This window comes from Vidua macroura, chromosome 9 (assembly GCF_024509145.1).
Source record: "Vidua macroura isolate BioBank_ID:100142 chromosome 9, ASM2450914v1, whole genome shotgun sequence".
NCBI classification, from domain to species: domain Eukaryota; kingdom Metazoa; phylum Chordata; class Aves; order Passeriformes; family Viduidae; genus Vidua; species Vidua macroura.
The window spans coordinates 29,682,752-29,703,790 of NC_071579.1; the positions used below are offsets into that span (position 1 = coordinate 29,682,752).

Sequence of the window (21,039 nt, forward strand, 5' to 3'; positions counted from 1 at the left end):
CGCTGAGTGGTCGGTGCTGGCGGCGGCCCCGCCCCCACGGGGACGCGCGGGCGGAGCGGAGCCGCGGCCGGAGCGGGGGCGGCCTGAGGGCGGGGGGGACGCGGCAGCCGCCGCCGCCGCCGCCGCCATGGAGGCGAAGCCGGCGGACCCGCTGCTCTGCGACAGCCTCATCCTCTGGGTGAGTGGCGCGGGGGTTCTGCCGCTTCTGGGGACCCTGGAGGGCAGCGAGGAGGCGCCAGCGGCGGGGGGCTTTTCCCTCCATCCATCCCCCGTCCCTCCGGCCACCCCTCCCTCCGTCCCCGCCCGCGGGAGCTGCGGGTGGGTCGGGCACGGCCGCGGCAGTGGGGCTGCCCGGGACACGCTGCTCACAGCCAGCAAAAGGTTCCCGCGGCACCCTCGAGGTGTGGATGTGGTGGTTGGAATATCCCGTGGGCCCAAGTGCGGCTCTCCAGCGGTGGCTTCAGTGTGGAAACTGCTCGGCAATTGACAGTATTAATAAATAAATGCAATTAATTTGAATTGACAGGCGTAGAAACCTCAGAGTATTTCATACCGCCTGGTTAAAATGTTTATTAGTCAGGCACGCCACACCTGGGTGTGTGATGTTACCTGTGCCAGAGGCACCTGTTTGGAATTGCAAAATTATTTAGGTCGGAAAAGACTTCTAAGGTCATCGAGTACAAACGTATTTGTTAAATTTATCAATTACTCTTACTTCCTCTTTGTCTTTCTCTCCAAGCTTCTTCTGTGACCTTGTCTGTAATTCTGGTTTTGCAGGTGCAGTAATTTCAGTGACAGGGAGCTCTATGAAATAGAACTTCTGCATGAAATCTTGGCAGGGAAGGTCACAATTCCTGTGTGAAGGGTTTCTCTAGAAATAGCAGGAGTTTTGCCTCTGAGAAGTGTAAATCATGGAGAGAAGGGAGTGCTTTAGAGGCATTGTAGAAGTCCAGGAATGAAACTGGTAAAAGTAACAGGAGCAGCAGCCTGAGTGGGTGTTCTTGATTTCTGCATGGCAGTACAGAAGTGTTGATGAGTTAAAGTCTGTAATAAATCACTGATAAACAATTTCTTCCTTTATTTGTTCTTCCATTTTCCTTTCAGTGACATTGTATTTTCCCAAGGTTTGTTGCTCTTTAGAATTTTGGAGGCCTTATGTTGGATATCTTTCATTATTTAATCTTACTCTTTTTTTGGGCTCCTTAATTTTATATTTTCCCTTCAGTAGTCAGGTGAGAATAACTCCATCATGATTCAATGGCAAAAAAATTCCTGTCAGCAGTGCTGAACTCTTTTATTTTTCATAATTCTTCCTTTAAATATTTCTATCCTAATTGTCATTTTTTGAAAGCTTACAGTGCAATAGCTGTAGTCACATCGTGAATTTTAATGGAACCTTAACTGGCCTTAAAGTGAGCAATTGTGTCAGTGTAAAGGAAGACCCAAACCTGTGTTCCTGTTTTCCATACAGCACTCAGCAGATGCCTGTTTTTAGGTTTAGCACCCTATTTCTCAGGCCTAGTTTGCAATTTAGAAAATGATTCTTAACACTTGGATGTGTTTGAAACATCCTTTCACACTTTGAACTTCAGTGTGAATAATAGGGAGAAAGGTAATGTGAGGAGAGGGAGATGGAGTGCTCTGTGTTTGGAGAGAAAAGGGTTCTGTAACTCTGCTTCTAATGGTTTCTGAGTTTATTTACTCATTAATGTAGCAAACAGATGCTTATGATTCTTTGTATTTTGCTGCCAGATCTAGCATTTTCCTATTTTTATTTCATCAAATGCAATATTAGAAAACATACTGTGTCCAGAGAAGAAAGAGAAGATTCAAATAAAAATGTTACCTTTTGCTTCTGCAGCCGAGGTGTCATTGAATTTGAAGTTCTGAGGATTTTACAGGAAAAACATAAAGCAGCTAAACTGAATTATAGGGGTAATGTTTATGAGTATCCATGAAAAAAATTGACTTAGGTAATACCTGCTACGCTGGAACTCACAAGCTGCAGCAGAAACAATTTTCTAAGTTAGTTATTTTTCCTCTGTGTAGAGGACAAGTTAATTGGATGTTTTTCAGTGCTGTACTGCCATGGCCTCCTAACCAGGAACTGGATGTATAGCAACATCTTAAATTGGAAGCATTTTCCACCATAAATGCACTCCTTGGCACAGGAACCCCTGGTACTGTTCATTCTGTCCAGTGGCTGACTTATTCTACTAATATACTTGGTCTCAGCATGGGAATGTTTATTTTTATTTTAAAATCTCTTTGGTTACTCTATAAAACCTCTGTCCCTCCTGTGTATAATCTGGGTGTGAAATGGAGAAACTCAACCCCTCATTGTCAGGGGAAACTGAGGGCACACCTTCCCCAGGTGGATGGGCTGATTTCTTCTGGGCATTCTACACTCATGTTTCATCTGGAAATGTTTGGTGGTAGAGCTACAAAATTAACTTTTCAGCTGTATATTGGGAGCATAACAGCTCTGTGTCTGAGAGAAGGACTTCTTCTGTAGCAGCAATTGGCAGAGTGCATTTGGAGTGGAATTCACAAAATGGTTTTCAGTGTGAGTAGCAGCATATCCTTGGAGCTATATTTAGTAAAACTGAAAAAAAATGAGGGAAGAAAGAGCACTGCTACAGTCCTGAAGTCTGTGGCTTCTTTTTCCAACCTCCTCCCCACGCCTGCCACTTTTACTGCTTTTGCAAGAACAGTAAAAATCCATTTTGGTGAAATGCTTGGGCTGGCATGAGATTTGGAGAACCCATAATTAATACTTCTTCACTCTTATTATTTCTAGGTCTTTATGTGACTTTTAAATACATAGAGAAACCTAGACTGTCAGTTCTGCTTTTTTTCTTAATTTTAGTTAGCTGTTTCTATTCTGGGAGATCATGCATAAAGCAGTGTTGCATGTCAGGGTTTTCTAAGGCTTTGTTTACCTGTTCTAACAGGCTCAAGTGAAAGGGTTGCACCTGTGCACAGCAATTCCCTTGCTTTATGAGGGGTATATCCAGATGGCAGCATCACAATAAAACTCTGGATTTGGGAAGGCCAGCCTGGAATGTGAACTTACGTGCCCGTACTTGTGCTGAGGCTGCTGGAGTAGTAGAAGCCACTGTTGTCAGGCATAGCAGCTTTGGGCTGTGGTGTTCCACTTAATCTTTTATGTAACCTACAAGGGATTACTGACTTCTCACTTCCTGTAAGACAGGATTTAAACCCACTTTTTAAATTAAAAAAAATCCCCTTGCTCTGCCTATTTTTCTCTCGGCTTGATTGGACTCTTCTTGAAGGAAGCAAACAAATATTCAGAATTATGGTCACTCCTTATAAAAAACCCAGAGTGGACAAAAACTGCCTCAGATTCTCACAGCTGAAAACTGCTTTTCCATCACTGTGGTCCCTGTAGCTTCATTTCCCAAACACAAGGTCATTTTTTACCAGGAGTTCTGAAGAAGCTTGTGTTGCACAGGATGTTTGGGAAAGCCCTCTTGCAGAGGGACAGGTAATTTAGGACATTATAAATGCAGTGACTTTAAGAAGTCAGTTTCTGCAGTGGATGGGATTTATAAGGATTTGTACTTGCTCCCATTCTATTCTATCTTTTAGTAGTACTAATAATAAACTTTCTGTTTTGTTTATTGTGGTAAAGAAGGCTCTTCTTTTCCTGAGTAACTGTGATAAACTGACCTGTATGTGGAAATAGCTCTCTCATCTAGAATAATTAGTTCTGAGTTGATTGTCTTTGGAGGAATAAAATACTGTTATTCTAAATATACAGCTAATTCTGTCAAAATGTTAGCTATGAGCTTGGGGATAGTTCAAAAAAAATCCCACAATATTTAAAACAGAGAAACATTTTAACATTGAGGTAATCCCATCCTATTTCTATTACTAGGTTCTTGTAGTAAAAGACTGGAATTTTTTTTCCCCTATCAACTTTCACACCTTATTCTGATGCTGTTTTTTGTTTGGGTGGTTATGTCCAGAACTAAGCACTGCAACATAATTCAAAGGCTGGATAAATATAACTTTAGTCTCCCAAGTTATCTTTCCGTAATCTACTTTACAATAGAAGGCCTAGCATGAAAAAACAGAGCGTGGGTGTTCGTATAAACTTTTAAAGCTACCAGTCATAACAGTCACAAGTGTTGATAAAATTGGGTTGGCTTAAAGTCTGTGTGGTTCAAAAAGGATTTCAAGTAGAAAGACATCTTGCTAAATGCTTGTGCCTGAAAGGGGAGAAGGAAGATGGCACCTAATTTATTGTCTGCTGAACTAAACCTGTGTTTTTCCCTGTTATAGCTACAGACATTCAATACAGCTGCACCCTGCAGGGATGTCCAGGACTTGACTAACGGGGTTGCCATGGCTCAGGTGCTTCACCAAATGTAAGTTGATTCTTCAGCTGGAAGAAGAGGGATTCAATTGCCTGAGGTCTTTGTGTTTGACAGACATAGTTGTTTTTAAAGTAGGCAGAAATTCAGAATGGACAGTTTATAACAGAAGATGGGTTATGCATTTGTATTGCTGTTTTGGGGATGATATAATAGCTGATTAATGACATAGTGGAAAAGGTGATGAGAAGATGTACAAATACTACAGTATTAAATTCATACTTGGGGATAATTGGGCAAGGATGACATTACCTTCTTCACTTTTCCCATCAGCACTATTTCCACGCTTCAGGCAATACGTTCCTTTTTGGAATGAGAAACTAAAGATTCCAAAGGCATGGCTTTGTGTCCTTTTCTTCCTGAGGTTGCTCAATTAATTTAGATTTAAGTTCTAGGTTTTAAATGACAACTTACTATTTGTGTGGAAGACAAGAACTGTAAAACTTCAGTTGCAATTAATAGTTAGGAATTACTTTTGGTTAGCTGTTCTACTGGTGTGATGAAGATTGGCAGTCTGAGTGATAACACTAGTTTTGAAATTTGCATAGAGGATAGTAATGCAAGTCTTTTTTTTGAAAGAATATAATGCTACAAGTCATCACTGGAATGTTATTGTTATTGCTGGCCCAGGTAATTGAAGAGAAATCTGCATTACCACCTCAGATTCAGAGTATCATTTTGTAATTACTAAGAAATTACTTTGACACCATCACAATTTCCCCCCCCCCAAAAAAAAAAAAAAAAAAAATATCTCCTAGACCCTCTTGTCTGTTTGTAAAGATTTTAAAGACAGAGCTCACTCTTTTTCTGGACATGGCAAAAATTGATTTAGGGTTTGCTGAGAGTTGCTTCCCATGTATTTGGGGTATTAGGCAGCCACATGCTTTGGGAAAACTTCTTAACACCAGGTCGGTTCTTGTGCAAGTAGGGATAATGATTGTCCTTTATTAGGTGCTTTGAGACCAGTGAATAAACAGTGCACTGTCGAAGTTAAATATTGTTAAATCTGCTGTCGTTGTACTGCTTGGCAGCTGAGTGTGTGTGAACACCTCCTTCAGCAATTCATCCTTGTTTATGCTGGCAAACTGAACCCCCTCCTGCCCAGGGGAACCAGAGACATACAACATATACAAAATGCCAGTAGTTTAAAGTGTTTTCTTAATATGTGCCTTTGACAAATCGGAGTAAATGTTAGTTAGTCCAGCCTATAGGAATAGGTACCAAACATAACGTCAGCACTAGTCAAAAAAAGATGTTTCTTTACCTCATTATGGTTACTTTATCAGGTATAAAAATTCAGCATGACAAAGGCCTCCACATCCTTGTGCTCCATCCATAGCTGGCTCAGGCACACAGAGAAATCCCCCCAGCCCTGGAATGTGCCTTAATGCAGCCAGCAGGGTGGAAGTTTCCTGTGATGTAAGTTTACCTTGCAATCTTCAGGAGTTCATACCTCGTTAAACACTGGAGTTCAGCATCAGATGATTTAATGCTGGGAATTTGCTGTCTTAATTATTTAAGTCTGTGCTCATTGATTAATAATTTTGTTTCAGAGATGTTGCCTGGTTTGATGCATCTTGGCTCAGTCGCATCAAAGAAGATGTTGGTGACAACTGGAGAATAAAGGTATTTAAAACTGAAGATAATGAAGTTTGTGGGGTTGGATGTTGTGGCTGTCCTGAGATCTGGCAGTCCAAAACCTACAGCATTAAGCTCAAGCTTTTCAAGGATATTTTAAATGAGCTTGAATTGTTTGTTGGTAGTTTAAATGCCTTCCAGCACTGTTGGATGGGGATTTTCTGCTGTGATATTTCTCTTCCTGTGTCCTCTCATAGAGCTGCCCTGTAACCATTTTATTAGAAATTATTGTTTGATTTAATAAGAAGTAAAATTTTAAATAAAATTATAACCTTGTCTTTTATGTACAACAACTAGTCCAGTAATTTGAAGAAGATACTGCAAGGAATTATGGACTACTATCATGAGGTATGGAAAAAAACTTTTTTTTACTGTTGTTCTCATCATTAAGCACGATGATTATTGCTCCCCTTGACTTAGCCAAGTATAAAAAAAGCTGTAATTTGTTTTGAGGGCCTTTTAGGCAGCAGATGTATGATAATTATCTGTTAAGTGGGAGGTCTGAGTGAATATGAAATTAATTTGAGCAGATGTATTTTAGATAAGGCTCTTTGAGTATAAACTGGGAACCATGTCTCTGCCCAGGTGAATGTTGAAAGGACTGAGCTGCAGAATCCTGTTGACTTTTGTGTGTGTGTGTTCATGTTTGCTCTTGTCTAGAGAAGTTTTAATCCTTTTGTACACAACAGAACAGACTCAGCAACCCCAGTGTAGGTTTTATGATACTCAGTTGGAAGCTGGGAGCCAAAGTGGGAATCCTGGACACAAAAAGTATTCGTTTGTTCTGTCTCATGCAGGGATGAGTACAGTAGCCATAAAAGGCTGCTGTATTTTGAGTTTAAAAAATTGCTGAATTTTGTATTGATGTGATTGCAGTTATGTAATGGGTATGGTTTTGAAAAACCTGCCAGATCTTGTTGTGGCTTCCTGGTCTTGCCTGGGCTGAGCTGTGACACCAAGAGCCAGGCACTGATGTGCTGCCAGTTCCGAGGATCTCTGGCAGGCCCAGAAGCAGAACTTCTTTAAGCTTATGAGAAGCTTTTTGAAGGATTTGGAAGCAACTCCATCTGGAAGTGTTATTAATTCCTTTTTTTATTGTGTTGGTAAAAGAAATGAATTCTCTCATATTTAAGAACTGTCTCAATAACTTACTATTGTCACTTTTTCTTGTGGAAGTGCTCAGTTAACAAAACCTGGTACTATATTTCCAGGGCATTTTCTCTGGCTGACTTATTGAGCCCAGATTTCCTACATGATACCAGATTTTCATGTTCTACAAAAGTGGGAATCTACTTTTTTCTCATAATTTAATTTTTTTTTTTCAGTTCCTGGGTCAGCAGATTGCAGAAGAGCTTATTCCAGACTTGACCCGGATATCTGAGAACTCGGATCCCACTGAACTGGGCAGGCTCCTGCAGCTTATTTTGGGTTGTGCAGTCAACTGTGAGAGGAAACAAGGTAGGCACTACCTTAACCTGCTCAGCAAACAGCAGACTGCCTCAGGTGATAGTTAAGGTGGAAAAGATGTAGAAACTTCTCTTTCTTTCCTATCAACATTGTTAATTTGCTGAATGCCTGTTCTGAAACTGGAGTTCACTTAAAAGCAGAAATTCCCTGGGAAATGTCTGTGGATAAAACTCAAAACTTTGTTCAGAGTAGGTTTTAAAATATAGTTTGAAATTTGTATAGTTTATTCATATTTAAGATATGTACCAAGACCTATTCAAATGCAAATATAGCAAAATTAAATTAAGTCCTTAAATTAAAACTGCTTCTGTCTGTGCAGAAGGCTCAAGCCTGAACTGGTTGTTTTCTCTCCTGTTACCAGAACTAATCCTCCATGCTCTGATGGCATCTCTCCTTAGGCAGAGTATAAATATGTCCAGTTATGAGTTTATAATCTTTTGTGCTTATCTGCCATATTACTGGATAATAATGATGGTTAATGGTACTCCTCTGTTTAAGGAGACCACTACTTGTTTTGAGGGAGCTTTATGGATAATAGTTTCTTCTGGATCTTTCAGCAAACAGTTTATCATATTACTCAAACCATTGAGATGACCATTGTCATGAGTCACTACAAATCCTTTTTCACAGAACACATACAGAATATCATGACCCTTGAAGAGTCTGTTCAGCATGTTGTCATGACAGCCATTCAAGAGGTAGGTAACAATTCATGGCCTGATGCTGTCAGTTGAGAAGTCCAAAAACCTTTTTGTTGACCTTTGTGATTTTTTCATCCAAGCAAAGGTCAGGGAGGAGTATAAGTACTTTCCTAAATTATTTGGGAGGTTTGAGGCCAAGAGACCTTAAACCCCCGCCAAAAGGTCTTTTGGTTTTAGACTCGTGGTGCCCAAACATACAACAAATGCTTAAGATTTTTTTGTTCCACACAAGAAACGTATACAGTTGCCAGCCAGTGATTATACTGGAGTTAGCTCCTGAAATTCTGTCCCAGTGCTGTCGTCTTGGTCCCAGAGTTAAGCTGATTGTGTTTGTGAGGTTGCATTGTTCTGACAGACCATTCCAGCCTCTGGCTTACAAGCTTGCAGCTGCATCTCTTCTATTTTTGTCATGGTGTGCTCCTCCTCCTGTCTTAATTTGTTCTTGGTTGGATCATCTTAGTGATCCAGCTCACAGCTTAGCTCTGCAGTCACTGGCTTTTGAGAGCTTCAGGACTGTGAAGCAGAGTGTGAAGAGAGGCAAAAACTAAATACTGACTGTGAAGAGAAGGTGGTGTGTAAATTGCACCCTCATCAAGGTAACAGTGGAGTTGATAATAAGCTTTATAACTTAGATGTAAATTGTCTGTATAGTCTTTAAAGCTGTACTTGTCCTGTTGGTAGAAATAAATCCATAAAACTTGTGTTTGTTGTCTTCTGACTAAGTAAACTTTCTAGAAGGAGGTCTAGAAATAATTCAGTAATTTCTGAGTGAGGAGTAAAGCCCTTTCATTGTTGGTAAATACACACCGTACATCTTTATATCTGAGAAGTAGTGTTTTCATTGTTTGTTTAGTGGCATTTAATAGGACATAAAGAAATGTGAAAACTGTTAAATTAATGGAGTGAAGTCCTATCTTCTGGTTCATTCCAGTTTGACTGACTCAGGGGTGGCAATACCTTCAACACATCACACATTCATCCAATACAATGTTACTGCAAACTTGGTTAATTTTGAGAGGAGTGACATAAAAATCACCCTACTGTAGATCTCTTTAAATCTTTTACCACCCATGAAATGAGGAGGAACATTATTAATCTGTTTTGGTATACTGAAGGGATGGAATAACACAATGGAAAATACAGTTGGTACTCAGTAGACTTACAGATCTATAACCTCTAATTTAACCTTTTTTTCCTGTAGCTCATGAGCAAGGAAGTAACAAGTGCTTCCCCATGTGATGCATCAAGTGAAGTGGAACAGCAGGTAATTGCCTGATCTGTGTTGCTATTGTAGATCAAGCTTGAACAATAAGTTGGTATTTGGCCATCCCTCAAATAAAGAAATGCTGGTTTTCAGTGATAATTAACTGAAAACTTAGGTGTTGTTCTCTAGTTTCTTTAAAAACCCCACAGTGACTGCATGGGGTGAAACTGGTCATTGCAAACCTACGTTGCAGGGAGGGGTAGGGGTGCTCCAAGGCTCAGCCTTGTCAGGCTGAGTACTTCAGGTTACTTTTAAGGGGTTGGGAAAATTCCTGATAACCTGAACACTACAAGGTGTTGCACATAAAATGAACTTGTCTTTAAAGGGATTTGGAAATGGTGACAGCACATCCCTGTGTTTTGTTATGTCTTTAGCCTAAGTTGTTGTGATTACTACACATAATAATTTACTTTCTAAGTGTGATAATCATTTAGAAGGCAAGTGAAATGAGCAGGGATCCTGATCTAACAGAGTGTTTATAGGTTTGTGTGTCAATGTGTGCACCCAACAGCCAACTTAAACAGTGGGTGTAAGCAATTGAGGCATTTCAGAAGCTGTAACTGAGTATTTTTGATAGGGGCCATAGTGATTGACTGCTTTATTTTTTGAAAGCTTAAAAAAGCCTTGGAAGATCTTCAGGAAGCACGAGCAGAAAAAGAGGAGTTGGCACAAAGATGTCAAGAGCTGGATCTGCAGGTAAGAAACAATCAGTTGTTTGTTTCTTTACTATATAGTGGTGCTGCTATTAAGATGCAGAAATTTTTAAGGGCAAAGTGCATTTTGCATAGTTTAAATTTTTGTGAGAATCTGTAGATGCTTGTGGGGGAAAAGCAATTATTCTGTGCTCCAAAATGCAATTACTGGAAAGAGTTTTCTGATGGAAGTGTAAGTTGAGGTCTTGTGCCAGCTTATCTCAAAGGTTCTTTGTCTCAGGTTAATGTTTGCCCTTAGTAGCAGGTAGTGTTAAAACAACGTTACCATGGTTTTAAAAATTGCCCTTTTCATTCTTAGTCCTCTAGTCTTTTGTACTGTGTCCAAAAAATCCAGTTCATGTCATAAACAGTCATTAGATTTAGTCATAGGAAAATTGTGCTGTTTCAATAGGAGTTGATGAATGACAAAAATTTCTAATTTATCTAGAACTTGCTAACTTTTTCTCATACAAAATTGCAACATGGAGGATATTTCAGGATAAAAATAATGAAAACTAATATATCCTTGCTGGCATTTTCAAACAGCACTAATAATAGGCCTATTTTTGTTTTTAATGGATATAGCAGTTAATCAAGTCACTCTTGAGAGAAAGGAGAGAGGACTTCATGACAATAAAGAGAAATTTGCATTTCAATCAACACTTTAAAGAAAAAATCACTTATTAGCCCCTCTCTTATGGCACTATAATCTGGGAATAGAAAGAGTTTTTATCTGGGAAGGCAATTCATGTCAGATTTGGCTCTGCACAAAGAGAATATTGGGGTGGCATCTTCTTGTAGGAGCCAGAGGGCTTTACTGGCTGTGTGAGCCTCTGGAAATGAGCACCCACAAAAGCAGAGGCCAGTTTTACATTTCTTGCTGACAATGACAACTGTAAAAGCAGAACGCTTGTGTCTAAAGCAGCTCAGAGCTACTTGCCAAGCCCAGGAAGCTGCTGCTATAACTGAATTGATGTTTAATTTTCTTTTTTTCTGGAGGCAGTAGTAAGGCTTCCTAGTGAAAGCAGAGATCTAAAAATGCTTGTGAGAAGAATCTGCAGGAGAAGTCCCAGGTGTTCTCCTGTTTTCCCTGACTTTTCTTCCAGAATTCTCTATTAATTAATCATAGGTGATGCAGAGCCAGTTGCTCATAACATGGCATGAGACAGGTGAAAGGTGTTCAAGGGAAAGGTACTGAATATAAACAGATGAGTTAATGACAGCACAGCTCAGTAATACTGTGTGTGTCCTCAAAACCTCTCCTCCTAATTTCTGTTGACTATGACACCACTTCTGCTACACTGAAATAATTAGAAGAGAAGGCTACCAGAAAGCAACTGAGAAAAGATGTATAACTTGCTCTGAGTTGTGTCACAGTATGATCTTCAGGTTTTTTTAAGTCTGAGATGAGTGATGTTTCAGGATTATTCTGAAACTCTGAATGTTGTGCATGCTTAAGGAGTGGCTGACCCTTGAACAGGAGGCTGAGCAAGGCTCAGATATGCTCCCTACTCACAGGTGCTTGTGTGCATTAAATAGTAAATGACATTTGGTACATAAAAAGGAGTGAACCCAGAAAGCCAGCACCTCATGAAGTGGCAGATTAAAACTTTTACATGTTTGCCTGATAGATTTTTAAATTGATCACAAACAAATTATTTCTTAATATTGCATACTGTAGATTATATCTGTTTAATAATGTCATCCTGATATGTTTTATTTTATTTTATTTATTTGAAGCCGTAATATTGACTTGACACTTCTCATTTAAACTAATTCTTAATAAATTCACTTGTAAGGTCTCAGTCTTCCTTGATATTTTCCAAGAGTATAAGAAAGGTAGGTTTACTTTATAATTCAGGAAAACATAACCCAAAAAGCATATTGTCCCTGTTTAAATGCAGTCGACTAACACATGCTGCGTGCTCTTATGTTCGACAGGACGTTAAAATTAACACACAGCTTTCACTAGACAAACTTTAAAGGTTCTATCCTCTTAATCCTCGTGGCTGTGAAGCTGGCTCGTGTCAGTGAAGTGCTGTAGCCCCTGTGCTTAGCTGTGACACCGGGTAGCCGTGTGTGTGCTGCCAGGGTTGCATGCTCCCCCGAGGCTGGCCAGGCTGTCCGTGCGTGTGTGCTTCGGCCGACCCCGCTTCCCGCAGCCATCCCCGCTGGGCACGGCAGCCTGGGGTGCTGGCCATGCCCTGCTGCTTCTGGTTGTCAACTACAGGCAAGATGGACACTCGTTGCAGCAGCACTCGGAGTTTTTTGTACGGCATCCATGGTGTTTTTAATGGAAGTAACAGTTTCTCTTCATATCACTTTGTCTGGCTTTTTACCGTGGTTTCAGTTACAGAAATTTGTCTTTTTTATTTAGAGGGACTTTTCCTTTAGTGCTTCATACCTGTCATACACTAAAGCATCTGTATGCTCAAGTGTGCTCTGTAAACTACATTCTAAAACTTCTAAACGCTCAGCCTTTTTCATAAACTAATTTGGTGATGTATTTACTTCAGTTCTTTGGACAGGTCTTACAGTGTTCATGCTGTTTTATCTGTCCTAGGTGGCTGCCCTCCAGGATGAGAAAAACAGCTTGATATCAGAAAATGAGATTATGAATGACAGACTAGAGCAATTAGACGACTCTCTTGATGATCCAAATACTGTGGTTGCAAAAAAGTATTTTAGTGCACAGTTGCAGCTGGAACAATTGCAAGAAGAAAACTACAGGTATGAAATTATTTTCCCCCAAAATCTGTCACTTGACTAATGCACTCTGAAAATTTCTGGTACTCTTTGGGACTTTTCCATCTCAATTTCTTTTGCATTAAAGGCTGACTAGTGCTGTGTAAGCATATTTTAAAGGCAATCCTCACATTTAAAAAGAAAAAGAATCTGTTACTTGTTGTAAAAAGTATCAGTTTGTAATTGGAATAGCCCTCTAATACTTCCAAAAAAGGAAGAATGTGATGGAAGGCAAAAAAATGAGAGCTGATTTGTGTGTCAACAAATCAAAACCTAAACCCCAACATCACCATGTCTGTCTACTGAACTGATTTCTTTCTTTCTTTTGTCTCTCTCTGTGATCCATATTCGGAAACAGAATCACTTTTCATGTCATTCCTTGATACTGATGTGATAAATTTGCAGTGTGCAATGCATTATGATTTAACAGACAACAAATGTTCCATGTTTATTGTAACATTTTCCCAGCTACTTTAATCAGTAGTTTTCTTTTTATCTTGTTTCTTTTTAGTAACTCTAGTACTAAATGAAACTCTGCAATAGTGATGAGTTCCTAACAAAAATACTGGTTTTGATCTGGTAGGCTTGAAGCTGCAAAAGATGATTATCGTGTCCATTGTGAAGATCTAGAAAAGCAATTGATTGAGCTACAACATAGAAACAATGAACTGACCTCTCTGGCAGAAGAATCGAGAGCCTTGAAAGATGAAAATGACATTCTTAGGTATGTAGCAGAGAGAGCTCCACACAAACACATTAGGATTTAATGGCTAAATCCAAGAATTTGTATTTAACAAGATTTTTTTGAGATGTTATTTCTACAGATCTTATCTGAACGAGCTCTTTGGCTAAGCAGAGGTGAAGTGCAGGCTTTCAGGGAAAGGCTTCATGGTTTGACAAGAATAACACAGGAATTTGTCTGTGAAGCAGAATTAATCACTATGGAACTTAAACTTCTTCATGTGGGACAGAAAGTGAAAGTTCTCATGTAGAAAAGCATATATACAGCTAGAATTTTAACCTAGCTTTTGGTGTCAGCATTCTAGGCCAGATTTAGGTTAGTGAGATCATTAACAAAATGAAGATGAAACACACAGTAACTTTCATGAGAATTCAGTATAACATTCCAGCTTGTGTAAACTGTATTAAATACCAGACCACCCAAGAAATATCCAAAATAAATTGTATTGTGAAAGCAGATCTGCTATTCATAAAATAATAATAAAACATGGATAGAAAAGTGGTTTCAGGTGTTTAACTTAGTGGTTCTTAAATAACATCTGAAACAAATCCTAGCTGTAGATTTTTTCCATTATTTTCTTGTACCAGCTTCTGACAAGATATGAATGCAGCTAATAAACACAGATATTAAAATTAATTTTAAAATTATGGTCCCAATGTTTTCTTACCATGTAGATTTTTTTAAATGATCAGCTGACAGGTCTCGCATGTATCTGCCAGTGATCATTTTCACAGAGCAGTTACATTCTAATTCTGAATAATCCCCCAGTGAGATCACACCAGGTACCAGTATTTTGAGGTGACTAGCACAGGATGTTGTGGTGCACAGAATTCCTCAGGGATATTTGACCCACTGACCCTTGCTCATATTTCTGGCATGTGACTGTCAGTCTCACTTGGTTTGGCTGATTTCAGTTTTTATAAGCAAGTTTGTGTCGATTATACATTTAAAAATAAAGCAGTGAAATGTAACTGCTGCTAAGCACGTCACATCTCTCTTCGAAATAGTGTGTGTCAGCAGAGTTTGAGTTTTGTAATCTTTCCTTCTGGTTGCTGTTTATACCTCAAGGGCTACTGCAGACAAGGCAAGCAAGCTGGAGTCGACGGTGGAAGTGTATCGGAAGAAGCTGCAGGACCTGAACGATTTCCGCAGGCAGGTCAAGTCCCTGCAGGAGACCAACATGATGTACATGCACAACACCGTCAGTCTGGAGGATGAGCTCAGGAAAGCCAACGCAGCACGAGCCCAGCTGGAAACCTACAAAAGACAGGTAGTGCTGCACTTGTGTTTGAAAGGTTCCTTTTTCTCCAGGTAGCTGGGAACACCTTAGCAACCTCGCATTGTTCATTTGGAATTTCTGAGTTGTGAAAATTCCTTCATACCCTGCGGTTCCCTTGTGGGCTTTTCCCTGTTTGTTAAACTTGCAAGCTTAACTGTAGGTGCCCTCTCAACTGATGTGAGAGTCCAGAGTCTGCAGGCTTTTCTTCATTACTCTGACTGAGATAATTTGTGTGCCTGGGAGAGGCTGTTCAGCTGTTACTGAGGTCATTTGTATGGAATCATAGAATAGTTTGGCTTGGAAGGGGACCTTGAAGATGATCTCATTCCACTGCCATGGGCAGGGACACCTTCCACTATCCCATCAAGCCCCATCCAGCCTGAGCTTGAACACTTCCAGGGATGGGATACCCACAACTTCCCTTTGAAATTGTGCCAGGGTCTCACCACCCTCTCAGTAAAGAATTTTTTCCTAATACCTGATCTAAACCTGTTCTTTTTCAATTTGAACCTGTTCCCCCTGTCCTGTCACTACATTCTTGTATTCTCATATTCTTACCATTCTTCATGAAAATTAGAAGTTTTATTTTAATTTCAGTAGGAATGAAGAAAGAGTTAAATGAAGGAAAAAAAAACCAAAAACAAACAAACAAAAACCAAAATCAACCAACTAAAAATCAATATAACACCCCCCAAAACACAGGGGCCCCCATTCCATCTCTGCTTCCTTAAGCTTGAGGAACCAACTGTTTTATTTTGGCTGAATTGGGCAGGAAGGACTGTTTTAATGTAGCTTTATAAAGTAGCATCTTGCAACATTCCTGTGCTAAATAATGCTTCTATGAAAAGGTCCAGGAGCTTCATAACAAACTGTCTGAAGAATCCAAAAGAGCTGATAAGCTGGCATTTGAAATGAAGAGACTCGAAGAAAAATACGAAGCTTTAATGAAAGAAAAAGAAGTAAGTCTCTTTAAGAGTTTATTTGAGCACCTAAATCTCTCTCAGATCCTCTGCTTGAGGAGAACCTGCCTGGAAGTAGTGCCACCATAAAAAAATGAAGTTTAGTGGCCTATGTGTGTGCATTCACATATAAAACAAAATATAGAATCATCGAATTATGAAGGTTGGGAAAGATCTCCAAGATCATCAAGACCAGCCTAAAATTTGCATGTGCCATTATTACTTCTGATTAATGTTATTTGGTCTTAAAAGTGGTGCAGCCTGACCTAATTCCATCTCAAATGTGTCTTGTTAGAGACTGATAGTGCAGTGTGACACATTAAGAGAGACAAATGAGGAGCTCCGGTGTGCACAGATGCAGCAGGATCACCTGAGTCAAACAGGTACTGCTTTATCTTCAGAGACTCTTTTATTTGGATTACAGGTTTCTTTAAGTGTGTTAAATTAAACCCCTCATGTGATTTCAGGTGAAAAAAGCCATGAGAATCTTGCTGCTGAAATTCTGCCAGTGGAATATAGGTGAGACCCAAAGGCTGAGGTTGTTTGGGATGTTCATAGGTGGGCTATGACAATGCCTCTATGATACAGTTCAGTATTTTCATCAATGTGATTCTTTATCCTACTCCTTGCTTTGTCCCCATATAGGTGTATTATTTTTCCCCATACTTTAATTTTTTCCCCATATATTATTTCCCGATACTAAAATTATTTTGCTTTTTTCTTAAAACCATATCAGATTGCTGTATATAAATTTGGGTTTGGAGTGACAATTTAAAACTCTGCTCATATGTCCTAAAGTTTTCAAACATTTAAAGTTACCTTTTAATAACAATTGCATTGTTACAATTGTTGCAATTATATAATCAAGTACAACCTGCTTGGCTCACTTTAAGGTTGGGGGAGTGAACAGGACTATTACTTCCTCCTCTTAGTCACATTCTTAATTAACAGTGATTTTTTTTTCTTGTTTTTGCTTCAGAGAAATGTTTATTCGGCTGCAGCATGAAAATAAGATGCTCCTGCTGAAACAGGAGGGATCAGAAAATGAACGGATTGCTGAGCTCCAGGAAGAGCTGGAGCAGAAGCACCGGACAGTGAACGAGCTGGAAACTGAGAAAAGGTGATGGGTGAAACTACATCTTAAGATACAACAAAAAGTGATCTCTGGAGTTTTTAGGATCTGTAGTGTAGGAACCTTTTCTTTCACCAGTGTAATCATAAATAAAGGATTTTGAAGCTAGGAAGAAGGAAGGTGGTTTAAACGTGGTAGATCTGTGTGTACCATACCCTGAAGGAAGTGTTGCTTACAGGACACTCTTCTTCACTCTGAATTATTCTTGGTAGACCAAGAATGGATGTGAACTCCATTTCTAGAACTTCAGACTGTTAGACTGTGGATTTTCTATCAATGAATGCTAAAAAAAATTTACTAGAATAGGAAAATTTTTGATAGTTAACGTTTTCTCAAAACTTAAAATGATGATAGGAATTTTATTATAAAATGTTCCATAAAGCTCTGTGTGTTTGTTTCTGTAGAAGTTCCAATCAAACTAAAAACATTTGGAATCAGTTTATTTGAGGCTTAAGTCATGCAGGGTAGACCCTCTGAGCAACTAATGAAACAGAAAAATCTGTCTGTGAGCTATTTAGATGGGCAATAACTGTGTTTTCTTCCTAAAAGGCTCAATGAAGAGCGTATTGGAGGATTACAGCAGCAGATTGAAGATCTGCAGAAGACTTTACAGGAGCAGGGTTCCAAGACTGAAGGAGTAAGTGAAACATTTTGCCAGTTTTTGTATAAAATCTTCCAGTTTAGCATCAAGTCCTTTGTTTAGCATCTTACTTTTCAGTGTATCTGAGAAATACCTCCATATCAACTGCAGTTCAGTTGAAAAGCTCATATTTTATGTGATTCCTTCTATGGAACTGTAACCCTTCTACTTTACTTTCAAAGTCCCTGGTTTTATCATTCAGTGGATTTATTTGCTTTGGCTTATTTAGTTGTGCTAAGTATTCTTGGCTGATTTGTAAGAGCCCTTGAATGTTGCATAGTATGAAATACTGAAATACAACTGAATTTTAACTCTCTCCTTTCACAGTCCAGCAACCTGAAGCAGAAATTGGCAGCACACATGTAAGTAAGGCACATGCATCCACAGTAGCTTCTTTAAATAAAATAGAACACAGGAACTGCTTAAATCTTGGTAGGGACGTCTTGTTTTTCTAAGCCACTGATTGGAGAATTATGCATAGAGTTAAATATTGGTGTTGTAGTTTTGTTTACTCTGACCATGATGATCTTGTAGTACCAGTACCACTTCACTGTCTCTTCATCACCAGCAGTATTTTAACTGTTCTGAATCTACAGCAGACCGCTAAAACCATCGCTCAAAGTATATTCCACTCCTCTGAAATATTTCCAGTCCTTTCAGCAGATGTAGTTCTTTCTGAGATGATGCTGGAGGGGCTTAATTGTTAATTTTCTTAGTTTTAACTAAAGGAGGATGAACTCAGAAGTGACAACTTTTATGATATTAATATTTCTATTCAAACCCTGAAGCGCTAGAGCTTAAAATAGTTATTTAAATACTTCTGTCATGAAGTTCAATCTTCCAGCTGTTAAACCTGGAATTATTTGTGAGCTTAATCCTTAGCCCAACTTTTCATTCACAGGGAAAAGCTGAACGAGGTTCATGATGAGTTACAGAAGAAAGAGGCTGATCTTGCAGAGCTCCAGCCTGATGACAGTCAGAACCGTGAGTTGTTTTGTGGGGGCTTTTTTGGCTATTTTTTTAATGTGACTGTGCTAAGTTTCTTCTGAAATGATTCCCATATCCACTGGACTATGGGATAGTTGTCTGGATGAGGCTCTGTGCTGCAGCTTAGCTTTCACTCTGAACTGGGGGGTCTGGAGGGGTTTTGTGTGTGGTAGTGGGCAGAGAGGATCCTGGGGGGGATGAGGTTTGTTGAACAGTGCTCTGCAAAATTGGATTTCAGGGTCAGATGGGACAGCTGAAATAAAAATAAGAACTTAAACCTTCTAAACTTAAACTTCTAGCTTCTACATTGTTCTCTATTTGAGGGATGGTGAAATCAAGAGAACACAGGAGCCCTGAAAGTACAATGTCTGTTTTTATTTTGTATGTCTTTGTTGATAATTCCTGTAAACAGCCCAGAAGATCGGAGAGCTGGAAGCAGCTTTACGAAAAAAAGATGAGGATATGAAAGCAATGGAAGAAAGATACAAAATGTACCTTGAAAAAGCAAGGAATGTGAGTTGCATGTTTCTGAACATATGCATTCCTCCCTCATAAATTATTAAACAGATTGAGTGTGTGTGTCCCCACCTCCCAGTTAAAAGCAGTAGCTGCAAGTTGCATTTTTAGTCAGATTGTTCAACTGCAGTCAGTTAAGTCTGAGAGAATAAATAGAGTTTAGGCTGAGCATGAGATGCAGTAAGGATTCCTTTGTACCCTTTGCTCTCTGTTGTGCAGGGTAACAGCCTGACCAGTGCCCAGCCTGTTCTCACACTCCTCCTTTGAGTCTTTGAGCAGATGAGATGCAGGGCTATTGAGGATCAAACTGACTTGCAATGCTCTTGTTTTGCCTTGTCCAGGTGATAAAAACCTTAGACCCCAAGCTAAATCCAGCATCAGCAGAAATTATGTTGCTCAGAAAACAGATACTGGAAAAAGACAAAAGAATTGAAGCACTAGAGGTAAAAATTTTGCATATATTTAAAAATAACTTCTCATATACTCTGTTTCTGATATTAGGCATTCAAGATGATGTTTCCTAGTGATTCAGTAAAATCTGCTTGGCTGAAATTCTGAAAGGATTGACAGTAGTCCAAATATCAGAAAAAATGGGGAAATGCATTGTTTCACAGCAGTATTGGTGGAACTATTTGGAATAGTTGCCTGAGCAAATACAGAACTCTTCAGCATGATTCAGTAGGCTGATAGGTCTGACTGTATAAGTGCTGTGGCCTCACATTTCTTTTATGTAGAGACTACTAGGGAAGTATATTATATAATAGCAATTAGGCAGTCACTGGAGGTACATTCTTTTCAGGTGAAAAATTACTAAATCATTTACAGATTTTCTGATACACAGCAGACCTCTTGTGCATTTCCCCACACAAACCCTCAGAGTACATTTCCAAGTTCCATTTGTGTTTCTAACTGCAGCTTGTGTAGTTTAGCCTCTTCTTAAAGCAGGCTGATATTTATCTCTCAGTTTTTTATGGAAATATCTTTGTTTATACTTCTAGGCTTTGTAGTTATTTGATGTATTGAAGCATTTCTACTGCCTGTGTTTATTTCACTCAGTGGACTGCAGCAAGTTTATGCAGATAAAATTTGTGTTTTAACTGAGATTTGTGTCCTTACAGAATGAGTACAAAATGGCCAAGCTACGTGACTATGAGGAAAAGCTGATTGTAACTGCATGGTACAACAAGGTGGGTCAAAAATCCACTTTTTGAAACATCTTTTGCTACATGTGCCAGCTCAGTCTTAGTTAACCTAAGAAATACAGCGGAAAAAATGCTGTGTGCATGCTAAGAAAGCATGAGCAGGATGAGTAATTTCTTTTCTTTCTGTTTTTGCTGTTGTTGAAGTTGTTGTTTAACTCTTGCAGAGCCTGAGTCTGCAGAAGCTGGGCATGGAAACCAGGCTGCTGAGCAGCAGCGGCAGCTGCGGGGCCGGGCCCGGCCGCTCCTTCCTGGCGCAGCAGCGTCACGTCACCAACACCAGGAGGAACCTCACTGTTAAAGTACCAGGTGCAACATCTGATTGAACACGAGGACATGGAGAAAACTCACATGCTAAAGTGTCCTTAAATGTTTTATACCTTTCCACTTTACCTACTTGATGAGAGAGGAGGTTAGAATGCTGGGCAGCTGCAAATGACAACATCAGAAACTGTCAGGAAGGGATTAAGGTGATGAGCCAGCCACGTAGATTTCCAAGTAGATTTCATAACTGCAGCATGTACAAGCACAACTTAAAAGATTTCTATTTGCCTTCAGATTATATTGTAAATACGAAATTTGGCACTATATATTTAAAACTTTATTTAAGTGGGTTTGGGCCAGAAAGTTGACTTTTATAATGGGAAGATGTTATGCAAAGGTGTACTTCAGGAAACT

At 39.4% G+C, this 21,039-nt stretch overlaps 1 protein-coding gene across 1 annotated transcript; it reads left to right on the forward strand.

The window, feature by feature from the left end:
- The first annotated feature begins 99 nt into the window (after positions 1–99).
- On the forward strand, positions 100–20,711 carry HOOK1 (hook microtubule tethering protein 1). Its single transcript, XM_053985260.1, has 22 exons — positions 100–178; positions 4,309–4,394; positions 5,954–6,026; positions 6,336–6,386; positions 7,364–7,496; positions 8,136–8,203; positions 9,408–9,470; positions 10,083–10,166; positions 12,726–12,892; positions 13,491–13,631; positions 14,718–14,919; positions 15,777–15,887; positions 16,183–16,270; positions 16,355–16,406; positions 16,867–17,007; positions 17,569–17,656; positions 17,987–18,021; positions 18,561–18,643; positions 19,059–19,159; positions 19,504–19,605; positions 20,281–20,349; positions 20,529–20,711. Exons 1-22 carry the CDS (start codon positions 128–130, stop codon positions 20,685–20,687), a joined length of 2,148 nt encoding a protein of 715 aa, XP_053841235.1. The 5' UTR covers positions 100–127; the 3' UTR covers positions 20,688–20,711.
- Positions 20,712–21,039: the final 328 nt, after the last annotated feature.

Coding starts and splice junctions, on each gene's coding strand:
- HOOK1 (XM_053985260.1), top strand. CDS start 128: ATGGAGGCGAAGCCGGCGGACCCGCTGCTCTGCGACAGCCTCATCCTC. Junction 6,027..6,335: donor GTGACAACTGGAGAATAAAG/GTATTTAAAACT, acceptor TACAACAACTAG/TCCAGTAATTTGAAGAAGAT. Junction 18,644..19,058: donor GCCTGATGACAGTCAGAACC/GTGAGTTGTTTT, acceptor TCCTGTAAACAG/CCCAGAAGATCGGAGAGCTG.